General features: G+C 31.0%; 1 protein-coding gene across 1 annotated transcript in view; it reads left to right on the forward strand.

Moving 5' to 3' along the window:
- The window catches only part of LOC107447315 (uncharacterized), a 43991-nt gene that overhangs the window by 13862 nt on the left and 8983 nt on the right, over window positions 1-21146 (forward strand). The window contains exons 2-6 of the mRNA XM_043047767.3: window positions 2214-2394; window positions 12285-12341; window positions 16181-16293; window positions 16403-16464; window positions 19046-19206. Of these exons, the coding sequence (XP_042903701.2) occupies window positions 2214-2394; window positions 12285-12341; window positions 16181-16293; window positions 16403-16464; window positions 19046-19206 (574 nt within the window). The remainder of the gene's footprint in view (window positions 1-2213; window positions 2395-12284; window positions 12342-16180; window positions 16294-16402; window positions 16465-19045; window positions 19207-21146) is intronic.

Here is a 21146-nt window from a genome sequence, read left to right on the forward strand (position 1 = left end):
ATTGTTTACAATGACACGCAATGCTATTAATTGATCCCCCGACTCTTTGAGTTTCGAAATGTTGCTCCAACAGTAATAAATTATCTAAATTTTTCTTGCTGAAAATGTAAATATTTCATCCTGGTTAATGAGGGGGAAATTATTTAAGTCATTAAAATGTTTCACCCTTGAATTAATGATGGGGCTTCTATCGTAACAAGTATTTAACTGCTCCTTGTTTTGTGGCTGTGTCGTTGCCATGACGACAAGGTCACCGTCTCACCAACTTTGACATCACACGTCGGATGACGTCACAATAAACTTTTTTCTTTCTTTTTATCCTCCTGCGTTCGTAAACTTAATTTTGGTCGGAGGAGAAATGGCGGGAATTTTTCACCTGGGTTTTTAAGCCTTTTCCCTGTTATTTGATTCTGCAATAATTTCCTTAGATGTTAATTGAACGGGCTTCCTTGGTGTTTATAAATTCAGTGAGTGTTGACTTGGGTCGAAGTATTTTAATTCTACTAAATTAATGATGTCAGTGCTACTACCATCGTTAGTTTAATATGTATATATTTCTTAATGCTTCCTTATGAATTTTTATCAACAAATAAATATATTTTTTAATTTGGTGATTCTTATAAGTTATTAAAATATTTTTATTTTTTAAAATAACAAAAATAACTTCTTTTTTGCCTATTTTTTATTGCATGCATTATGCATTTCATAGTTACTTGTGTGTGTGTGTAGTTATATATATAATGCCTAAAACTAGCCGGTAAAGTATGAAATGATTTATATTTCACACATTGCCTAGGCATTCTATATAATGCTGGATGCTATTTAGGCAAATTATGAAATAAACGTCCTGATGAGGTTATTATGTAAATGATGTGCATGTTACTGTGAATGACCGAAATCGGTGGTTGTTGACATTCACCGGTGAATGTTGACAATCACATAGTCGATACATCCGATTTAATATCAATTTATTCGTGGATTTAGTTACATTTATTCGATATTTTAATACTTACTGACGATAGATTAGAAGAAACAAAAGTGTTTGGAGTATCGTGCAAATATATACCGGGGAGTGGCACTGAACCTTAAAAAAATATCAGTGTAGGGTATACCGGGAAGTGGCACTGAACCTTATAAAAATATCAGTGTAGGGTATACCGGGCAAATGTATACCGGGCAGTGGCACTTAACTAGACCTAGTATATATTTCGGACATTTACCAAAGGTCATACTAGGTCTAGTTAAGTGCCACTGTCCGGTATACATTTGCCCGGTATACCCTACACAGATGTTTGTTTTAAGGTCAAGTGCCACTGCCCTATATATATTATATCCACGAATAAATTAGTATCAAATCGGATGTAATAAATATTTCGGACATTCACCAAAGCGACTATGTGATTGTCAACATTCGCCGGTGAAAGTCAACCACCGATTTCGGTCATTCACAGTAACATGCACATAATTTACATAATAACCTCATATATATATATATTAGATATTCTTTCATTCTGTATTTGTTTATTCAATTAAGAATTATGACATTATTTTAATATAGGATATTTTTAATAATGAAACTGATGTATAGTTATTGAGGAAGTATTTTGTCATTATTTAAAGTAGATCTAAAAATAAACTATTTTGAATTATATTAAATGCCGGATATGTATTGAATTTTCCACTAATTTGATGTAAAAATACTAGAAATACAACTATAAACGAGAAAAAGTAGATTTAACTAAGCGTGCAAATTACACACATAATGATAGATTAAAATAATAAAAGCAAAAAAAAAGAAGAAAAAAAAAAAGAAAACTACAAATATACAAAATAAACACATAGTAACTGAAGAAATTGTGGAATAAGTTATACTCTTAAGTTATTTGAAAAACTTAGAAAGAGAAATTCAAACTAAATTCAAAAAACTAGAAAAATTAAATGAGTTAAAATGTTCTGCAGTTGAACGCGAAGTCGATTTTAGTTTAAAAAAAAAAAAAAAAAAAAAGAAAGAGATTCTCTCTAACGCGGATCGTAACATGAAAAAATTTAGAGTCACAAAAACCTGAGTTAATTTAGATTTTAAATAAAAGTGGATGTGAATCATTCTTAAATAGCAATTTTATAGTTTACATTCAATTTATAAGCTTATTTGAATTGCAGGCTTAAAACTAATTTTGGCACAAACTGTGTTTTACTTATTGGTATCTTTACAGGTAGACAATCCAGCCTTTTATGACACTGAATTGAATCCCCCCAAGAAGAAGCCAGACGGTGATGATGATGATGATGTGTCCTACTCTAAGAAACAGTGCAACGGAAGGCTTCTGATTGTGGCCACTCTCCTCCTCCTGATGGTACTCATCGCCATGATTGGAACAGTCATCTATCTAGCAGGTTAGCCATCTCATGTAGTGTCATTATTTATTTTATCATGAATGTTATAAAAATGATTTCCCAAATGGCAAAATAAGGTTTATTTTCACTCAACAAAACCCTTTCAATGTAAACCTAAAGAGGTTTGTTATGAACCGTCTAATCTGCTCTATTCTACGCATATTATCCTAATCCAAAACCTTGGGAAAAAACCTTCTCCATAAAAACCTTAAATTGTGGAATCACTTTATTGATGACACTTTAAAATCAAACGTAAAACTGAAAGACTTATGCCGATTCAATAATACAATTAATTATGCTAAAACAATTTCTTTTTTTTTCCCCTTCTTTTTTCTTTACTTTTATTATCTACAAGCTGAATACCCGTGGGAAAATAAAGCATCACAATTTATCAGTACTGAAAAAAAAACCACTACAAAACCGTGCACAAAACCGACAGTAATAAAGCTTAAATAATTGCAATGCTTTTATTATTTGTTTCCTTTCGCGGTGACTTCACGTTGTTAGAACAGAAAAAAAAACGCATTTTTAGTTGCTCATCCCCTAAAAATAAAGACTAACTGTATTCAATGTCATTATAATGGTATAATACTGCTGCGCAAGGCAACTCATGGTATTTAAAATTTACCGCAGACAAGTTACTTTCTCCCCTGTAGTTCTTTTGTACTTTCTCCCCTGTAATTATATCTTTGAGGGACCTTAAGAAGTCTATCATAAAAATGTACAGTATAGGCACCAAATTTGATCGAAAATAAGTTTTACCTATATATTTGATGCCTATTTAAACTGCACAAATTATAGTTTGTCTAGGATGAGAACTCCCCCCGCTACAAAGTTTGAGGCCGCCTGCTGCTATGGAAACAAGAATAGCGCATATCAGGAAGGGTAGCCTCTCTTCACTCTAGGGCTAACACACATAGACACAAGAAAAAGATACCCTTTCTCTCACCGACCTCAAACAGTGACCCCGCACCCCTACTTGAAAGACATACCTCGTTACCATAGTCACCGTCACGGGTCCAGACGAATGCCTAGGGGAGTTCTTACTTTAGACAAACTATACCATGATGCCAGTGGGGCCAATTGCCAAAATTAAGCATCATTGGTACAACATAACGATACCAATGATGGTATCAATGGTTTTTACGGTACAACATAACGAATAAGTACATTTTCTCCATTAATTTTGTTTTTTAAGCTCATAGCTTAATTTTTTTATCTCTCAATTAGTATTTATTACCAAAATTAATTAAGCATCATTGATGTCAATGAAGGCTGGATGATTTTTCGCGCCTTCTTAAACGAACTAATTCTATTCATCCATTAATTTTGCCTTTTAGTACCTAGTTTATTATTTTACTTCATTTTAGCTACTATCACCAAAATTAATTATAATATATAATAATATTTCTGTTTCTTGCGTTTCTCTTCGACGAATTAGTTCGATTTCTCCCTTAATTTTGTTATTTCAATTACCGTTGATTTTAAATTACAGTTAAACCTCTATTTTACGAATTCGCTAAATTCCGATAATAAGTTCGTTATATGGAAAATTCGTTGAATAGAAAATCATCTTTTGAAATACTTAAACAACACAAAACAGGTTTTTAATTCATTAACACCAGACACAATTAAAATAGCTATGGATACACCTTTATCTTGTAAATTAGTATCTAGAATTTATTAAATAAATCTTAACCATAAAAGAAATCTGCATGGAAAGCAAGAATAAGCAAACCATTATCCAGTGTTACACTATCATGCTACATACATTTTCATCTGAAAAAAGCTAAATTTATGTGTAAAATTATAGCTGCATATATTATAAAAGTATTTGTAAACATGCATTACCACATGTGTTCTTAAGTTTAATTGCTACTGATAAAATCAGTTTTGTCTGAGTTTTTCGTTTTGATAAGCAAGCAAAAAGGGAAAGGGATTTTACTGCTTTCTCTAAAAGTTGAGTGGCTGCAAAAATCAATTCATGTTCATTTCCCCCATAAAATGCGTTAACAAGTTTGAAATGTTCTGAAATATTTTGCAAAATAGGGAAAGTGGATCTCAAGGAAAAGTTCGTTTAATATAGAATTCACCTCACTATTTAGAAGTTATTTTACGATTAAATTTCCAAAATGTTGCTGGTTCCTAGAAAAACGAATAGAAAAATAGAGGAATTCTCAGAATGGAAGTTCGTTAAATAGAAGTCCAACAGTATTTATTTTTTTATAAAAGCACAACAGTAAACGAAATAAACACGTGGTTTCAAATAACCTTAGTAATACTACTTTGGAGGACGCTTATGCTTTAACGATCACGTTGATTACTCATATATAACCTGGCATAACGAATAAAAATTAAGTAATACGAAACGCCGCAGTAAATTAATTTTTTTAAAAGAAGCTGTGAGCTAAAAAACATCAGTGATGTTACCCATCAAATGTTTGAAAAAAAAAACTGAATCGTCTATAGTTTATTTTAAAACAATGGCTTCCGCTAAGCCATTGAGAAAATTCTATTTTTTAATTCTATTATTTGAAAGAATTGACGCTCACTTTGTAATCTAAAAAAAGTTTCAAATAATTTTCTCATTGTGAAAAGTTATAAAAAAATTCACAAAATAAACTTCATTAAGTTAACTATATAAATGCCCTTTACATAGCATGGTTTGGACTAAACGAATGCTTCTTAAAAATTTTGATTGTTTAATTCCTCACGACTTTGGGTATTTTTGAAAAAATTTGACGCATACTTTTTATCTGAAACAAGTTTTAAGTGAATTACTCTTTGCAAAAAATTATAGAAAATTCACAAAGTGTTCTCCATTATGTTAACCATATATATGATCTTAACGTGGCATGACTCTAGAGTGTGGCATGGTCAAATAAGTGTCCAATGTTTAAAAAATACCCATAGCTGTGAAGAAATAAATACCCAAAAATTTTAAGAGGCCTTTGTTTAGTCCAAACCATTCTTTCTAAAATGCATATTTATAATTTCAAAAAAATGGAATTTATTATTATTTTTTGCGATGAGAAATTCTTTTGATTTTTTTTTCTTCAGATTACAAAGTGAGCGTCAACTTTTTTAAAAATAACCCATTCATGTACAGTTCATGGCCCAATTATGAGACACCCCTATAAGATTCGATGTGAAATCTTAATTATCAGGTGATACTGTAAAGCTTTATTGTTTTTACGCTGTTAAAACCGGTTTGCATTCGTTTATGTTCGTGTATTAATTGGCTAACATTGTAATGCAATACGTTAAAAATCAGGGGTCTGTTTAGAAGAAATTTGGGTCCGTTAACGGACCCTTCACAAAATATCTTTTCATAAAAACGGACTCTTCGCAAAACATCTTTTCATAAAAACGGACCCTTCACAAAATATCTTTTCATAAAAACGGACTCTTCACAAAACATCTTTTCATAAAAACGGACCCTTCACAAAATATTTTAACTTAAACAAATTTGTGAAGGGTCCGTTTTTAAGTTAAAATATTTCGTGAAGGGTCCGTTTTTATCTTCATTATTGTTTTGTTAATCAAATAAAACTTTCCCAGGAGGGAGGGGGGAGGGGAGAAAGACAGATGTAAACGAACTAAATTTTGTCTTCCGCAGACGCATCTTCTTTTATTCGTCCGAAATGAATATTCAGCGTTCAGCAGTACAGGCTAAATACCAAATATTTATATGTTGCATCGCTAATTTAGTAGCTGCAATTGCTGTTTATTTTTTAAAATTTAATTTTTTTTCATTATAATTTTACAGTGTTGAGCATAATCTTGTATGTCTTTACAATTTAAAAACTCATTGAAAAAGTTTTTTTTTGCAATAACGGACCCTATGTGCACACATTCACAAAAGCGGACCCTGGTTGAAAGAATGTGACCTAACGTTTATTTTATATTCACAAATTACGAGTCATTTTTTCACAATTTTACGAAAACGGACCTTTCACAAAATGTCTGGACAGACCCCTGAAAATAAATACTAATAGAAATTATATAAAAAAAATATACTATATGAAACCCCATTACATGCATGATTAAATATAAAAGTATTGCATATAACCTCGCGCAAAACATGTCATTGCTAAAAAACTACAGTGCGTTTAATAATTTGGTCTAATTATTATAATATACTAATATAATACCTAATGTAATAAATATTCCATATTTATATATCCGTCTAATTTATTCAATCGTCGAATTTATATTATATATCGTCCAATTTAACCCATTGATACACGAACGTAAACAAGTGCAAACCGGTTTCAGCCGCGTAAAAACAATAATGCTGTATAGTATCACCTGATAATGAAGATTTTATTAGAATTTTATAGTGCGTCTAATAATTTGGCCGAAGACTGTATATACCCATAATTTTTAAGAATCACTATTTAACTCAAACAATGCGTTAGAGCAAACAATGCGTTTAATTCAAACAAACGTTAAGAGTATGCATATAATCAGGGCCGGATTTAAGTTTGGCGAGGCCCCAAGCTACTGAAAAAGATGGGGCCCTTATAAGTTCAATTCTATTTATATACACCCGAGGAAAACCGTCATTTTTTATTGTTGAGTATTAACATTAAATTATTAAAAAAATTTCTTTACGTTACATTTTGCTTTGCTGCTCAAAATCCATAGACTTAAAAACATAGAAAATATGCAAGGAGTTTGAATGAAATACAAGAAAATACAATTTGATAATTAGTTTTATTCCCTTTATGACCACCGTTGAAAAACTGACTCAATTTTTAGTTTATAACTACCCATGTTTAACTACGTAGCCTTGTAATTTTGAACTCTATGCAGAAGACAAGGGAACTTCTGGATCAGTACCCAGAGGTATTGATTTGTTATGAGAACTTACTGGACTTTGTGACATAGATTTTATTTTATTTTCCAATTTTATTGATTTGCTTAAATTTAGTCATCTTTAAAATGTAAATAGCTATCGTAATTTTTGTGTAAAAAAATGGAAATAGCCGTTTTTCCTCATATCTGCAATGATTAATGAAAAGCAACCACTAGGGTTAGTGAGCAAGGTGAACAAGGGGCGGAGCCTTCTAGTTTTTTAAATAATTGTTAAATTATTAGTTTTACATGCATACTTTAAAAAAAATAAGAAAAACATTTTTCAGTATAAAGAAATAAATAAAAAAAACTGTCATCAGCTGTAATAGAAGCCACGATCTTACAGTTTCGTGTTAGATTTCATAATCTTCAGCCCCAAATATGCACACCTGCCTTGCGAATTTTTTTTATAATTTTTTTTTTTAAATTTAATGAATTAAGTCATTTGGATACTTGACATTCTTGATTTTGTCGAAAATGTCCGGATATGTCCTTGATGTAAAACTCTTAGACTCGTGTTTTTTCCCCCTTCAATTTTGTGAAAAAATAATTTTTTTTTAAAAATTTGAGGTGTCAAAATAGAAGGCTGTCCTAAATTTTGAGAAAAAATATATGTTTGCATGCGACAATACAGTACCTTTTATGAAATGTGAATCATGATACTGACCACATTGAGAAAAGAAAGTATGGTCAAAACTATTAGAATATAGTAAAATTTACGGTATTTATGGGAACACCGAAATACAGGATAGGGTTTTTTAATATTGATCTGGTTATGACTTCTCATGAAATTAACATAATAAAAATATAGTTTTTTGCCATGCTGTGGTAGTAAATGTGTTAAATTTTTTAATTTTATCATGATATCTTAGGAAAGTAGTTCCAAACTGTCTTCTATGGAACTTCATGGTTTTAGAGCGAATTAGTATCTACTTGTTATAACTGGGAATGAATACTTTTATAACTTCTAGTTAGTTCTTTTATAATCTCTGATTATATTTTGATCCAACATATAAATCATATCGTATATAATCTTTCTGTTTCCTTTATTAAATTATTTGAAGTAAAATACCAATTAAATAGAAATGGCATTTTCTAAATGAAAATATATTTCTAAAAAGTTGAATGTTGATCAAATTAGGAAAAGAATAAGCATTTATAAAATATTACCTTAATATTTCTTACCGCACTTTTCAAATCAATATAAAATAACTTAATTCTTTTATAAAGAAAAATGCTTTCTAAATTATCATTTGTACAGCGTTTATAACTAGTCTCTTCAGTTCATTTAGAAATAAACTATAATTTGGCTTATCTTATTCATTTTCAGCTTTTGTATATACTTCAAAAATAGACTAGATACAGCACAAGGATTGCAAATTTAACTATCGGACATAAAACCTTATTTAGGATTGTTAATGTTAAAACAACGAAAATTCATCATACCTCTAATTAAATATCGTTAAAATAGTCTTTTTTTAGGTTATAACGTTCACAATTACCTTAATAAACTTTAATCGTAATATCGGGGTTCCGCCATTATTTAGGGTTCCGTAAAGGGAAGCCTAAATAATAATTGGGAACAGCTGCCTTAGAGTATGGCATAATAATCACTAATTCGGTTAATTTTATTTTTGACTTTTGCATTTTTATTAAATGTGTGGAAATAAGAGCTATAATTTTAAAAACCAGAATTTTCGATAAACTGCTGCATTGTGAACAGAAAAATTACAAAATGAATGATATAAATACCATATATTTTGGTTTTGTTACCAAAATTGTTTTTTTTTTCTTTCTTTTTTTTCTTCTTCTTCTTTGCGAAAAGTGTCGTAATTTTTTCTCCGTGCGTTATTTTGTGTTCTAAAATTTTTGCACTATTTATTTAGACATTATACTAGAAATGGCCCTCAGCATTGAATGTCAAATCCAATCATGGAAATAAGGAAATAATAAATTTTTTCACACATGGAAATAATAAATTTTTTCACACTTTGACTTCTACACGTATTTTAAATATTAATATTACAGATAAAATTATTTTTATAAAACAATGCAATTAAACTAAGTATACCAAATTCATTTAGAAATAGTATTAGAAATAGTATAAGGAATTAGAAATTAATACCTTACTTAATTAGTACCTTTACATAAAAAGTGTTTATAGCCAACAATTATTTATATTTTTAAACACTTTGATTAGATTTTGAAAAGCATCCCAAAATGTAAAAAGAAAAAAAAATTATAATGGGCTTCATAGGGCCCCGGCTCCGAATAAAACTTTAAAAAAAGTGGGATCTGGGGGCCCTTGTCATCTCGGGGCCCCAAGCTACAGCTTATTTAGCTTATACGTAAATCCGGCCCTGCATATAATAAAGATAATCTAGGACTTTTTGCGAATTTTTTTGTAAATTTTTCCACTGAAAAATTCATTTGAAACTTGTTTCCGATTGCAAAGTAAGCATCAAATTTTTCAGAAAAATACCCATATGTTAGGACAAATTAATACTAAAAAAAAATTTTAAGACGAATTTGCTTTTTTACACGTATTACCAATTTTCTTATAATTTGGAGGCATAGGCAGTACTGGTACTTAGTGTTTAAATAACTTTGATGAAACAATATTGTTTTACAATTAGTGTTAAACGATTAACTTAAACTCTTCATTGCAATTAGGCGCTACTATAATCTGCCGCAACAATGAGATTAAATGCATGTCTGGTAAATAGGATGTTATGGCTGAGAGGGGTCGCTTTAGGGGACGTTTTCCGGGGAACCAGATGGTGTGCATGATATCACCTGCCACCCCTCCCCCCCGTTTCGCTCAGCATCTGTTGCAGTCAACAATTGAATCAAATTTCCTATGTGAAAGTCACTTATTTTATATCAAATTCTTGCTTTCGCTTTCAATATTTCTGTCGTTTGATTTTTAAAATATTATTCAATTCCTAGTATTAGTTAACACTCTTCCTATATTTTGGTCAAATATTCAATCCTTAATAAAATACTTTTTATTCATTCACTCAAGTTCAAATACATTTTTTTTTTTGACTTGTAGGTGATGACACTTGATATTAATACAGTTTCTTCAAAGATTAATTCATCCATTAAAATTAATTCATTAATTACAGTTTTATATGGAGGAAATTTTTTTTTAATTATTTAATAAAAAATAACTAAAATAAGAGTTTTCTTTGTTGACCTAAGTAGGAATTGACTTTAAATGTTTGACTCAAAAAATTTTTTGAGTGCTCCTTACACTATTGTATTAATATATTTTGCTTTGGCTTTATTGATACAATATCAGAAAGCACTCTGTTTTGCGGATATAATCGTGTGGGCTGATGAAAAGATTATATCTTTTTTTTTCAGGTTTTTTTTTAAATAAAATTTCATCCTTTTTTTTTTTTTTAAACTGTTGTTTGTTATTTTTTTACTTATTATTCCCCCCCCCCTTTTTTTTTCTTTCTTCATATGTCTATTATTTTGTTTTTGTTTTATTCTTCATTTTGAACTTATATTTATATATATATATATATATATATATATATATATATATATATATATATATATATATATATATATATATATATATATATATATATATATATATATATATATATATATATATATATATATATATATATATATATATATATATATATATATATATATATATATATATATAAACGTATCGGGTTTTGAAAATAAAGTATAAATTATTTGTGGTTAGAAGATTTCAGGATATTGTAAGTAAAAATCTGTAAGTGCTCAATATTAATCACAAAAAAAAAATTTCTCCATGAATAACTTTTGATTATATGATCCGGTAATTTATCTTAATTGTTCGAGAGTCTCACCTTAAATAATTAGTGCACTAATTAAGTGCAAATAATATCAGAAACGAAAAAGGTACTTTCTCTGAATAATCTGAAAAATGTGGTCTCAATAGTTTAGTCAGGAGCGCAGTTGAAAGTTTTTTTTATATAGCTTAATTTCTCACTTTAATTTCTCTTATTATAATTTTTTGTATCATGATCATTGTGAAAAGTGATCCCTGTAATTCAATGACTCTTTGTTTATTGTTGTCGATGTATAAACTAATTAACCATAAGTAATAAATAGTAATTAATAAACCTTAATTTGTCTTAATTATTAAACAGTCATTAATAATTTTTAAACCTTAATTATTAAACAGTAATTAATAAGCCATAATTAATAATTAAAAAGCCATAATTTTACTGCAAAAATTTGGTATATATAAAAATTACCAGAGGATATCCCTATGCGATTTTGCCTATGGTAAAATTGTACCATATACTTTTACCATATACGTATGACAATTATTATTTCCCATAGACGCTTATGGCAAAAGTGTGAGGCAAAAGTTTAACCGCATAGGAATATCCTATTTTTTAAATACTAGTTTTACCTTGGAGCAATTGGTATACCGTAATATTTTAGTAATATGAAATAATTTTAATCAATAATCATGTATTTATGATTTTTCTTTTTTTTAAAAAAGAGTAACTTATAGCAGCTAACGTTAGAAAATTCCCACTCATTTGAAACTTTAATGGAACTATCAGTTTCGTTGCAATTGCAATTTTCATATTATTGCAATATCAAATAACCGATGTTAATGAGTTAAAAAAATTTAATTTTATTATCCTTCCATCTTTAGTTTTGTATAGGTTCATTTATTTTTGTCGGACAATGATTGAAATTTTGATATGTGAAAAAGTTAGGACAAATTTTGCTTGCCAAATCTAAGAAATAATTGGAATTTGTATTAGACACAGAGTTCTTGTTAAAAATATTTGAGCAGTATAGCTCGACGTTCGTTTGTTTAAATCTATCTCTTTGCTCGTTTCAATCTACGATAAAAATTTAATTGGCAATAGACTCATTTTGGAGCCAAAGAAAGAAACAGGCACTTTAAAAGGGAAGACGGTATTTGTGTTTGTTGGAGGGAGGGGGGACAATTTTGCAGTAGAATAAATTAACTTTAATTATTTTTTGTGTGTTTTTAGTTGGTGAGGTGAGGCTGACGTGGGATGAGGAAAATGAACTTCAAGAATCTGAAGATGGTACGTAGACTACAAATACTTTTCTTTCTACGTATTATTATTATCAATGTTTTTTTTTTTCTTTTACCCTATTCATACCCGCACCATCTTGGATTTTAGGTTAGATTTTTTGTTTTCATTTTATAATTATTACCATACAATATTATCCCATTGGCAAAATGGATCTTGCTTCAGATTTGGTGGCCAATGGGTAACCAGTGATAGTAAAAAGGCGATCACAACTTTTTTGCTGATTTTTTAAAATTTTTTATTGTGCTTTACAAATTTCTGATGACATGATATAGGGTAATTCAAAATGAATATAACGATTATAAACATCTATAACTAATGAATGAAAAATAATTTATCGATAAAATTTACACAGAAATGTAGAGACAACTTCAAAGTTTTGTCAACATGCGTCGCAAATTTTCTATGTGACTTCCCTTGGTCACATGGACAACATCTAGGCGGTAGTTCATTTCATTCTGAAGCATTTGTGCTGCCAGGTTCCCTTTGCACACACATCCCGTTTCTTCAAACATCCTATGATATCTGCATGTCTTGTTTTCAATTGGAGGTTCTTGATTGTAATGCTGACGAAATCTTCATTGCACTGTGATAAATGAATGACAATTGTTTAAAATGGTGCGTAGCATTTCCAGAAAGTGCTTAAAGGTGCTTTTTTCATGGGATGTTTTTAAAATGTGTTCAATTTTCCTTTTTCGAATATTAGGTATTTTTTCTTTACCATGTCGATTTCTGCCACGTATTGTGCAAAAGCGTGCTTTTTTACATTGTACTATTCAACCTTATTCACAATTCATTCAGTAGTCTGTTTCGGCGGACCGTCTGTCCGTAGTGTACGAACGCGCCAATAATGTTACACGTTTGATTGATGAAATACCTGCGCATGTGCGTCTACTGAGCTGGGTTTGGTGAGATTATTGCTCTCTCATGTGCAACTCCGCTGCATTTTGCGAGATATTCTCCATTTCAGTTTTCATTTCCCACCCTCTGGTATCGAACGGAAAAATCTCTTTATCATTTTATAATGGCTAATATAACTGTCAAGAGAAGAGTTCTTTGTCAGAAACTAGTTATTTTATCATAATCGTGTAGTCTTGGAAAATTATTTTGCATTTTGCTAATGTACATAGTGCTTAAAAATATTTTTGAGTGCTTAAAAAGTGCTCTTATTGTTGAAAGATTAGGCTACGACGCAACCTGTTCAATTCCAACACGCAGAATGCTTTCAGCAAGGGACTCGCCATTTTCACTAGTGAACTCACGCAAGCGCTGGATTACGCTTGAATGCGCCTTATGTAAAGAAATTTTGAAGTTCCAACTACATTCTATGTTAATCTTATCTGTAAATTATTTTTCGTTAAATAGTTATAGCTGTTTGTAATTGCTCTCTATTTATTTTGAAATACCCTGTATTATTTGAAAGCACATGACTTTTTTAAAACAAAGGTGTAAATAAAACGATTGTTTTATTAGATTTGAAGAAATAGAGCTGCTTAATAATAGAGTTAGCTTGCCGCAAAATTTTAAAGCAATTAAGTTATTCTTTTTTTAAAAGTTCAATATTATTGCAGCTGAAACTAATGGGAATCGATTTGGCCAGTGCTTAAAAATTCGCTCATACTTAATTTAGTCCCATAGTGGACTGATCTTTAAGACACGGTTCCCAACAGATCCCCGAAGTCTAAGCATCACTGGCTGCGGTCAGTGTGCGTGTGGGCGACCATTTGGATCAGTCTGTGCAGGGACCGAGGGTGTGTGGTATGGGTCCTCGTTAAGCTGTTTTACCGTAAAGTGCTCGACTTCGCGTGCAGGTCGTCGGGCTACCGAAGCGGGTGCCATCCCCTCTGCAGAGGATCAAAATTGTGATGGCATGTCTTCGGATCATCCTTAGGAATGTTTCCCAGACCGTCGCCAATAGCCTATTGTGCAGCTCTATTGCGACATAGATGAACTACAAATACAAGATACTTAATTGCTCAAAAATAAAGATGTTATCAAAAGTCTATTGAGTGTAGGAATAGGTTACCGCTGTTCGTCACAAGATGTCACCACCAGAAGGTTATGTGGAAATTGACTGGTGGTAAACGTACGAAGACGAGAAATTGGAAGCATTGTTGGAAGAAGATTGATCCCAAACGCATGAAAAACTTCTCTTACATTACAAGTGACTCAGCAAGTAATCTCACATCGTTTAAAATAGTTGGGAATCATCCAAAAGCAAGGAAGTTAGGTTCCATACGAACTGAAGACAAGAGACATTGAACGTCGATTTTGCATAAAAATTGATTTTGCTTTTTGGATACACTTCAATGAGAAGTCCTACTCCACCCGCAGTATTCGCCAGATTATTACCTATTCCGGTCGATGTCACATGGTCTGTCTGAGCAGAAATTGACATTATTTGAAGTAACCAAGGAATGGCTCGATTCGTGGATATTCTCGGAAAGATGAAGAGTTCTTCCGACGCACAGTGGGCCAGCATCCAAGGTTTCGTGGCCAAAATTAGTATTTGGATAAAAATTTGCTACAAAATTTGGGAAGTTTTATTTAGGGGTTTCTTTATGCAGGTAAATTGAATAAATAGTTGAAATTTTGAAATACACTAAAAATACCCAAAAAAACAAAATGGCGGCTGAAATATTGGGAGCAAAAAAAAAAAAAATTAATAAATAAAGTACGTTTAAACAATTAAATATAGCAATGAAAATATAATAATTTTCGTAGTTTTATATTAAAAATTAAAAGCAAATTATATTTCCGAAGTAATATAACAAAATAAAGCAAATTAATTACAAAATAATGCGAAAACATGAAAAAAAACATAATTTTTGTTTTTCGATATATTTAGTCCACCTTTGCCATACGGGCAAAATGGGCAGTTTTTTTTCGAAAGAAGAAACATCAAGGAAGACAACAAAAAAAAGTTTAGCTAATTACCTCGTGGAATTTTTTGGAACTAAGTTTCGAAAGTCATTCAAACATTATAAAATGTCAAATGAGAAGATATAAACTATAAGTTTGTCAAAAGTATTAACTAATCCAACAAATTGAAAAATTGTACTATAATTTCAGACTAATTACTCTGATAAAAATCTAACAGTAAGGTGAAGTTCCTATGTATATTCCTGAAATAAAAATATAAAAGTTACATTTAAAAATTTTTTTTATATATATTTCAGTACATTGTACTCTTGTCGGTCCAAAAAGTAAATTATAATGTTTGGAATGATTATGAATACTTAATTTGGGCTATATTAAAACTGCCTACACATATTTTAGTTGAAAATTTGATTTTTGACTTTTGGCCAAAGATCATGGTCTTCTGGCCCACAGTGCGACGGGGTATCCGAATGCTCCCACAAATATGGGGAAAAGTAGTATCTAGTAATGGAAAATACTTTGAATAGAAAATAATGTACCGATTTTTCACAATAAACTGCTAATTTTTTATATTAAAAAAAAACAATAAAAAAAATAAAAAAAATGGCGCAAACTTATTTGTACCTATAAAAACAGCAACTTTATAAAATTTAGCTAACTTTCAAAAACTGCAGAGTTTAATTGATCAGAAAAAAAGCTAATCGGGAATACAAAATGGCGCACGTTTTATATGTTGATTTCTGATTGGGTGACAGTCTTGTATTTTAAATATACCGAACGATTCTGCCAAATAGAAGTAAATATCCTCTATCGGTTTTTTTTTTCTTGTAAAATTCTTCGGCAGTTATTTTCAATCTGCGAACCGAGGAGAATGACCTCTTAAAGTCTTCTTATAAGCGTCTATTTAAAGAAAAAAAAGATCACTTATAATATTTGAATTGATATTTCAGGTATGTCATTGGTGGTGGGAGAAATAAGAATCACCAATAGAGTATTTACCAAAGATCTTCTTCATTCGGGAAATTCTGTCTATCACAGGTTGTCCATTCAAGTACAACAATCCGTGAGTCATATTCCGTTCCATAATGTTCTTTAAACATCCTCCAATAGATTTTATATATAAGTGAGTCTCAGCCGTAGACATAATTTTGATTCAATTAAAAAATTTTCAGATGGATGCTGTATTTTTTAATTATCTGCCACATTACAACGAAACAAGAGTTCTGGGATACAGGTCAGTGCTTCATTTTATTCAATTGAGTTTATTTATTGTTCACTAAAAAATCTTGACATTTGAGGGAAATTAAACAGCTGAATGGTTGTTAAAGAATTCGAATATAGTTTGTCTGCTGTAAGAACTCTCCCCACCACAAAATCTGAGGCTGTCTGCTGCTATGGAAACAAGAATAGCGCATTTCAGGTTGGGTAGCTTCTCTTCACACGGGAGAAAAATATTACCTTTCTCTCGTTGACTCGAACCAAAACCTGTCATAAACCCCACACCCCTACTTGAAATAGTTATACCTCGCTACCATAGTTACCGCCACGGGTCCAGACGAATGGATAGGGGAATTCTTACTTGAGAGACAAACTATAAATTCCGTTATCAAAGGTATACACACGCAAAATTTGAGATGGTATGATCATCGATATGCACTAAAACTCTTCTAACGGAATGATTTTTGCCACCTGCTGCTTCTATTCGTGGAGATTCTTTATAGTCCAGTAATTATAGCAAAAAATCGCTGTTTTTGTCTGAAAAATTAATAACTATAGTCTGTTTAACGAGAACTGATAGTGAAAGTAAACAAAGCGGAGTGCTATTTGGCGGAATACCGTTGTCTGCTTGGTGCCGGAATAATGACAAATAGCGCCTATCAGTCAAGCGAAAACTTTTATTTCTTAAAAACTTTTATTCTATTTATTTTCTTCCTTATTTATCTCATTCTTACAAATTTCTTCCCAAACTTATGTCTTTTGTGTACCTTTTCTAAATTTTTCGTAGCGCTGTGTAACATTAATAAAAAAAATGAATGCATTTTTTACTATAAACAAATTGCACAAAAGTTAAAAATCACATCCAATAGAGAAATACGTAATCGTAAAATTTCATGGTTAGCTTTGTTTTTAAATAAACTTTTTTGAAATTTTTGTTTGTTGCAAGATATTTCGCATAAGAACACGTACCCCCGCTAAACTGCTACCGTACCCATCGGGGTACGCGTACCACACTTTGGAAAACACTGTCTTAAAGGGTTGTTTGTTTCGCCGTGGTATATATATATATATAATATATGAGCAATTCTACAAATAAACGCCAGTTAGGCGGCCAAAAAAAAATAAAAAATTTTTTGGGAGGCACACTATTTCTACATGAATTTTCTTTTTCTTTACACCCTAAAAAGGCGAGAAAAAATCGTGAACATGAAATTTTTTCTTTGTGACATACTTTAAATGCGACATACTCTTTCTGACATACTCAGATAAATCTGAGCCGTTTATTCAGATAAAACGATTTTTACATAAATATAATATTATTATAATGTCTCTCTAATATGTATTTATAGAGATTTCATACTATAAGATTATATTTTAGTATAAAAAACAAAAATAAAAAAATTTAATCAAAGTTCGTAAATTGAAAAAATCGGGAAAAATTCAAAATTGGTATTTTGTCATTTAAAGTATGTCACAAAGAAAAAGTTTCATGTTTAATATTTTTTCTTGCTTTTTTAGGGTATAAAAAAGAAGAAAATTCATGTAGAAATAGCGTGCCCCCCCCCCAAAAAAAATTTATTTTTGTTTGGCCGCCTAATTCGCGTTGATTTGTAGAATTGCTCATATCGTCGCTTTGAAACAAAACCGTAAAACTCAAAAAAATCGAAAAATGAGATATTTGGGTCACTTTGTGTAAAAAAAAAAAATCACCCTTTTAGAGAAACAAAGTATTATCTTCATAGTTCAATAAAATTAATTTAGAGAGCAGATAAATCGTTATTGCATTGGCTCGATCAGCATTAACGCAGAAAGTTAGAAATTGCTCTCCTGAAAAATTTGCTTTTTTGAGTTACCACGGTTTAGTTTCAAGGCGACGATATGAGCAACTCTACAAATAAACGCCAATTTTTATACTAAAATATAATCTTATAGTATGTAATCTCTATAAATACATTTTAGAAAAACATTATAATAATATTATATTTATGTAAAAATCGTTTTATCTGAATAAATGGTTCAGATTTATCTGAGTATGTCAGAAAGAGTATGTCGCATTTAAAGTATGTCACAAAGAAAAAATTTCATCGTCTCGATTTTTTCTTGCCTTTCTAGGGTGTAAAGAAGAAGAAAATTCATGTAGAAATAATGTGCCCCCAAAATTTTTTTTATTTTTTTTTGGCCGCCTAACTGGCGTTTATTTGTAGAATTGCTCATATATATTTGCTAAATCCATTACTGATAAAAGGGGAAATTTTTTAATGTATAGACTTTAGAAGAAAAGTGTTTTTTTATTTTATTTAAAAGTTTTTTTTTTAATAAATTCTAGAAATTAAAAGTATTTAATTTTCTGCAAATATACTAATTATCCTATTTGCCACATAACTTAAATATAAAGTTGATCATGGTATATGGCAATTAAGTCGTTTAATGAAATTTTAGTCATATTATTGGTAAAATTTTGTTCTTATTTATGCAACTATTTTCATGCTTTTGGCTGCTGAAAGCAATTATTTTGTTCATTTTTTTATCTGTGGCATCCGGGTCATATCGGAATGTAATTGTGTAAAAAAATTTTTTTATTTTTATTCTTTTGACAGTGAAGGGAGCGTTATTGCAAGGTGCCTGATACACTTTAAAAAGCCAGGCACAAACATCCAAAGAGAAGTAGGTCTTGCTGTGATCCAGGCACTGGAGAGACATCATGGATATCTGCCTGGAGGACTGCTGCAAGTAGATATTCGATCACTCAAATTTACAGGTGATTCTCTTTAGAAATCATAGAAAATCAACTGTTTAAACCGAAATTACAATTGTTTGTGCAAAGTAATTGAGTTTACAACTTAGCACAATTTGCTGAACGCATATTGAATAACGGACCCTATATAACAGCCTTTATATAAAATGGAATATTAAATCTTCTTAGGGACAAAATTTCGTCCCTAAGCTGGACTATAATGTCACCAGATAGTGTTCTACAAAACGTTTGCATGGTGCGTAACGTTTTTAAGAAATGCTAAAAGTTGCTTATTTTCGTTTTTTAAAAGCCCTTAATGGTGGTTTTTTCATTGGGTGTTTTCAAAAAGTGCTTAATTTTCCCTTTTCGAAAATAGGATTTTTTTCTTTACCATGTCGATTTTCACCACGTATTACGTAAAAAAAGTGGTTTTCATATTGTTCTATTCTACGTCTTCACAATTCATTCAACCACAATCCGTCGGCTGTTCAACGACGGTTATAAAATATAAAATAAAAAGGTACCCCATGGAGCCGGGATGGCCTGGTTGGTAGGACATTGAGTCCATGTCCAAGAGATCGTGGATTCGATCCCCGTCTGCCGAAGATTCCCCTTGCAATAAATGGCGATTGATGCACGTTAAATCTACCGAGGCTCAAAGTCCTCCATGTTCCCATAACAAATCATACCTCTGAGGGTACTCTTCCAGGAGTTTCCTTGTCTTTTGCATTAGTTCAAAATGACAAGGTTATGGAGTTGAACATTAGTAGTCGTGAAAACGAAATTGGATCGGCTGTTCAACTACGATTACAAAATATAAAATAAAAGATGCCCCATTAGCCGTGATGGCTCAGGGAATAGAGCGTTCGCCTTCCAATGAGGGGAAGCGGGTTCGAATCCTAGCAATAGCTTGTCAATACGATTTCCTCATCAGGCTTGCACCGACCACAGTGCTGACGTGAAATATCCTCAGTGCTTGAATCATTGGTTAGAGTCACCTTGCTGTCAAGGTAACTGCAGGAGGTTTTCGTGGTTTTTCCCTCCATGTAACGCAAATGCTGTTAGTTCCATCCATAAGCCCTTCATGAAGACAAATTTGACCCAATGCTTGATCCAGGAGTTCCCTTGTCTTCTGAATTAGGTTCAAACTTACAAGGCTACGGAGTTTAACATTAGTGGTCGTAAACTGAAAATAGGATCGGCTGTTCAACGACGGTTTTAAAATAAAATAAAATAAAAGGTACCCCATGATTAAATCGAGTTAACATGACTTATATACTAGTGAATTGATGTTAAGTAATCTTAGAGGTAGTTACGCCACAAAATAAATTTGCTACAGAGTTATTTGCAAAATGAAGCGGTTAAGTTCTTGATTCTATGAGGATTAAAAGTAAGCATCATCATGTAGCTCGGGCATCATTGCCGCGAATTTATCTAAATATTAAAAATCTTACTATCATTTCATTAACTATCTAGGCAACGTGTATTATACAATAAGCAATGCCCAGAAATGAACGAATATGGGCACTATTCTGCTAAAGTACTTTATAATACGAAGTTGAACATCAGTAAACCCGAAATTAGGTCGGTTAGTAAAATCTCCGTAATTTTATTTCTCCAATGTTGACAGGTATGCTCACTGCTTTATTCCGCTGGCAATTTTAGTATATTATTTTTGTTGTTTATACATAAACTACAAAAAACAGAGGAATAAATTTTTCATAAAAACATCTTTTAAACTATTTTCATTGAAAAAAAATTTTTTCCGGCAGATAATAATATGTGTTTGTGTATCGTTACTGAGAGTGAACTTGCGAACTTGCTTGATAGTTCCAGGAATCAATACTTAAAAAAAAAGTCAAATATGAAAAAGAAGTCATATTTGAAAAAGTGTGGCTTATCACTTTATTGCTAAAAAGAAGCGTTTCTTAAAAACTTTCTTAGCGGCCTTTTAATTGGTTTAT

Source organism: Parasteatoda tepidariorum, chromosome 8, assembly GCF_982258835.1.
Source record: "Parasteatoda tepidariorum strain Cologne lab strain chromosome 8, Ptep-v5.0, whole genome shotgun sequence".
Taxonomy (NCBI): domain Eukaryota; kingdom Metazoa; phylum Arthropoda; class Arachnida; order Araneae; family Theridiidae; genus Parasteatoda; species Parasteatoda tepidariorum.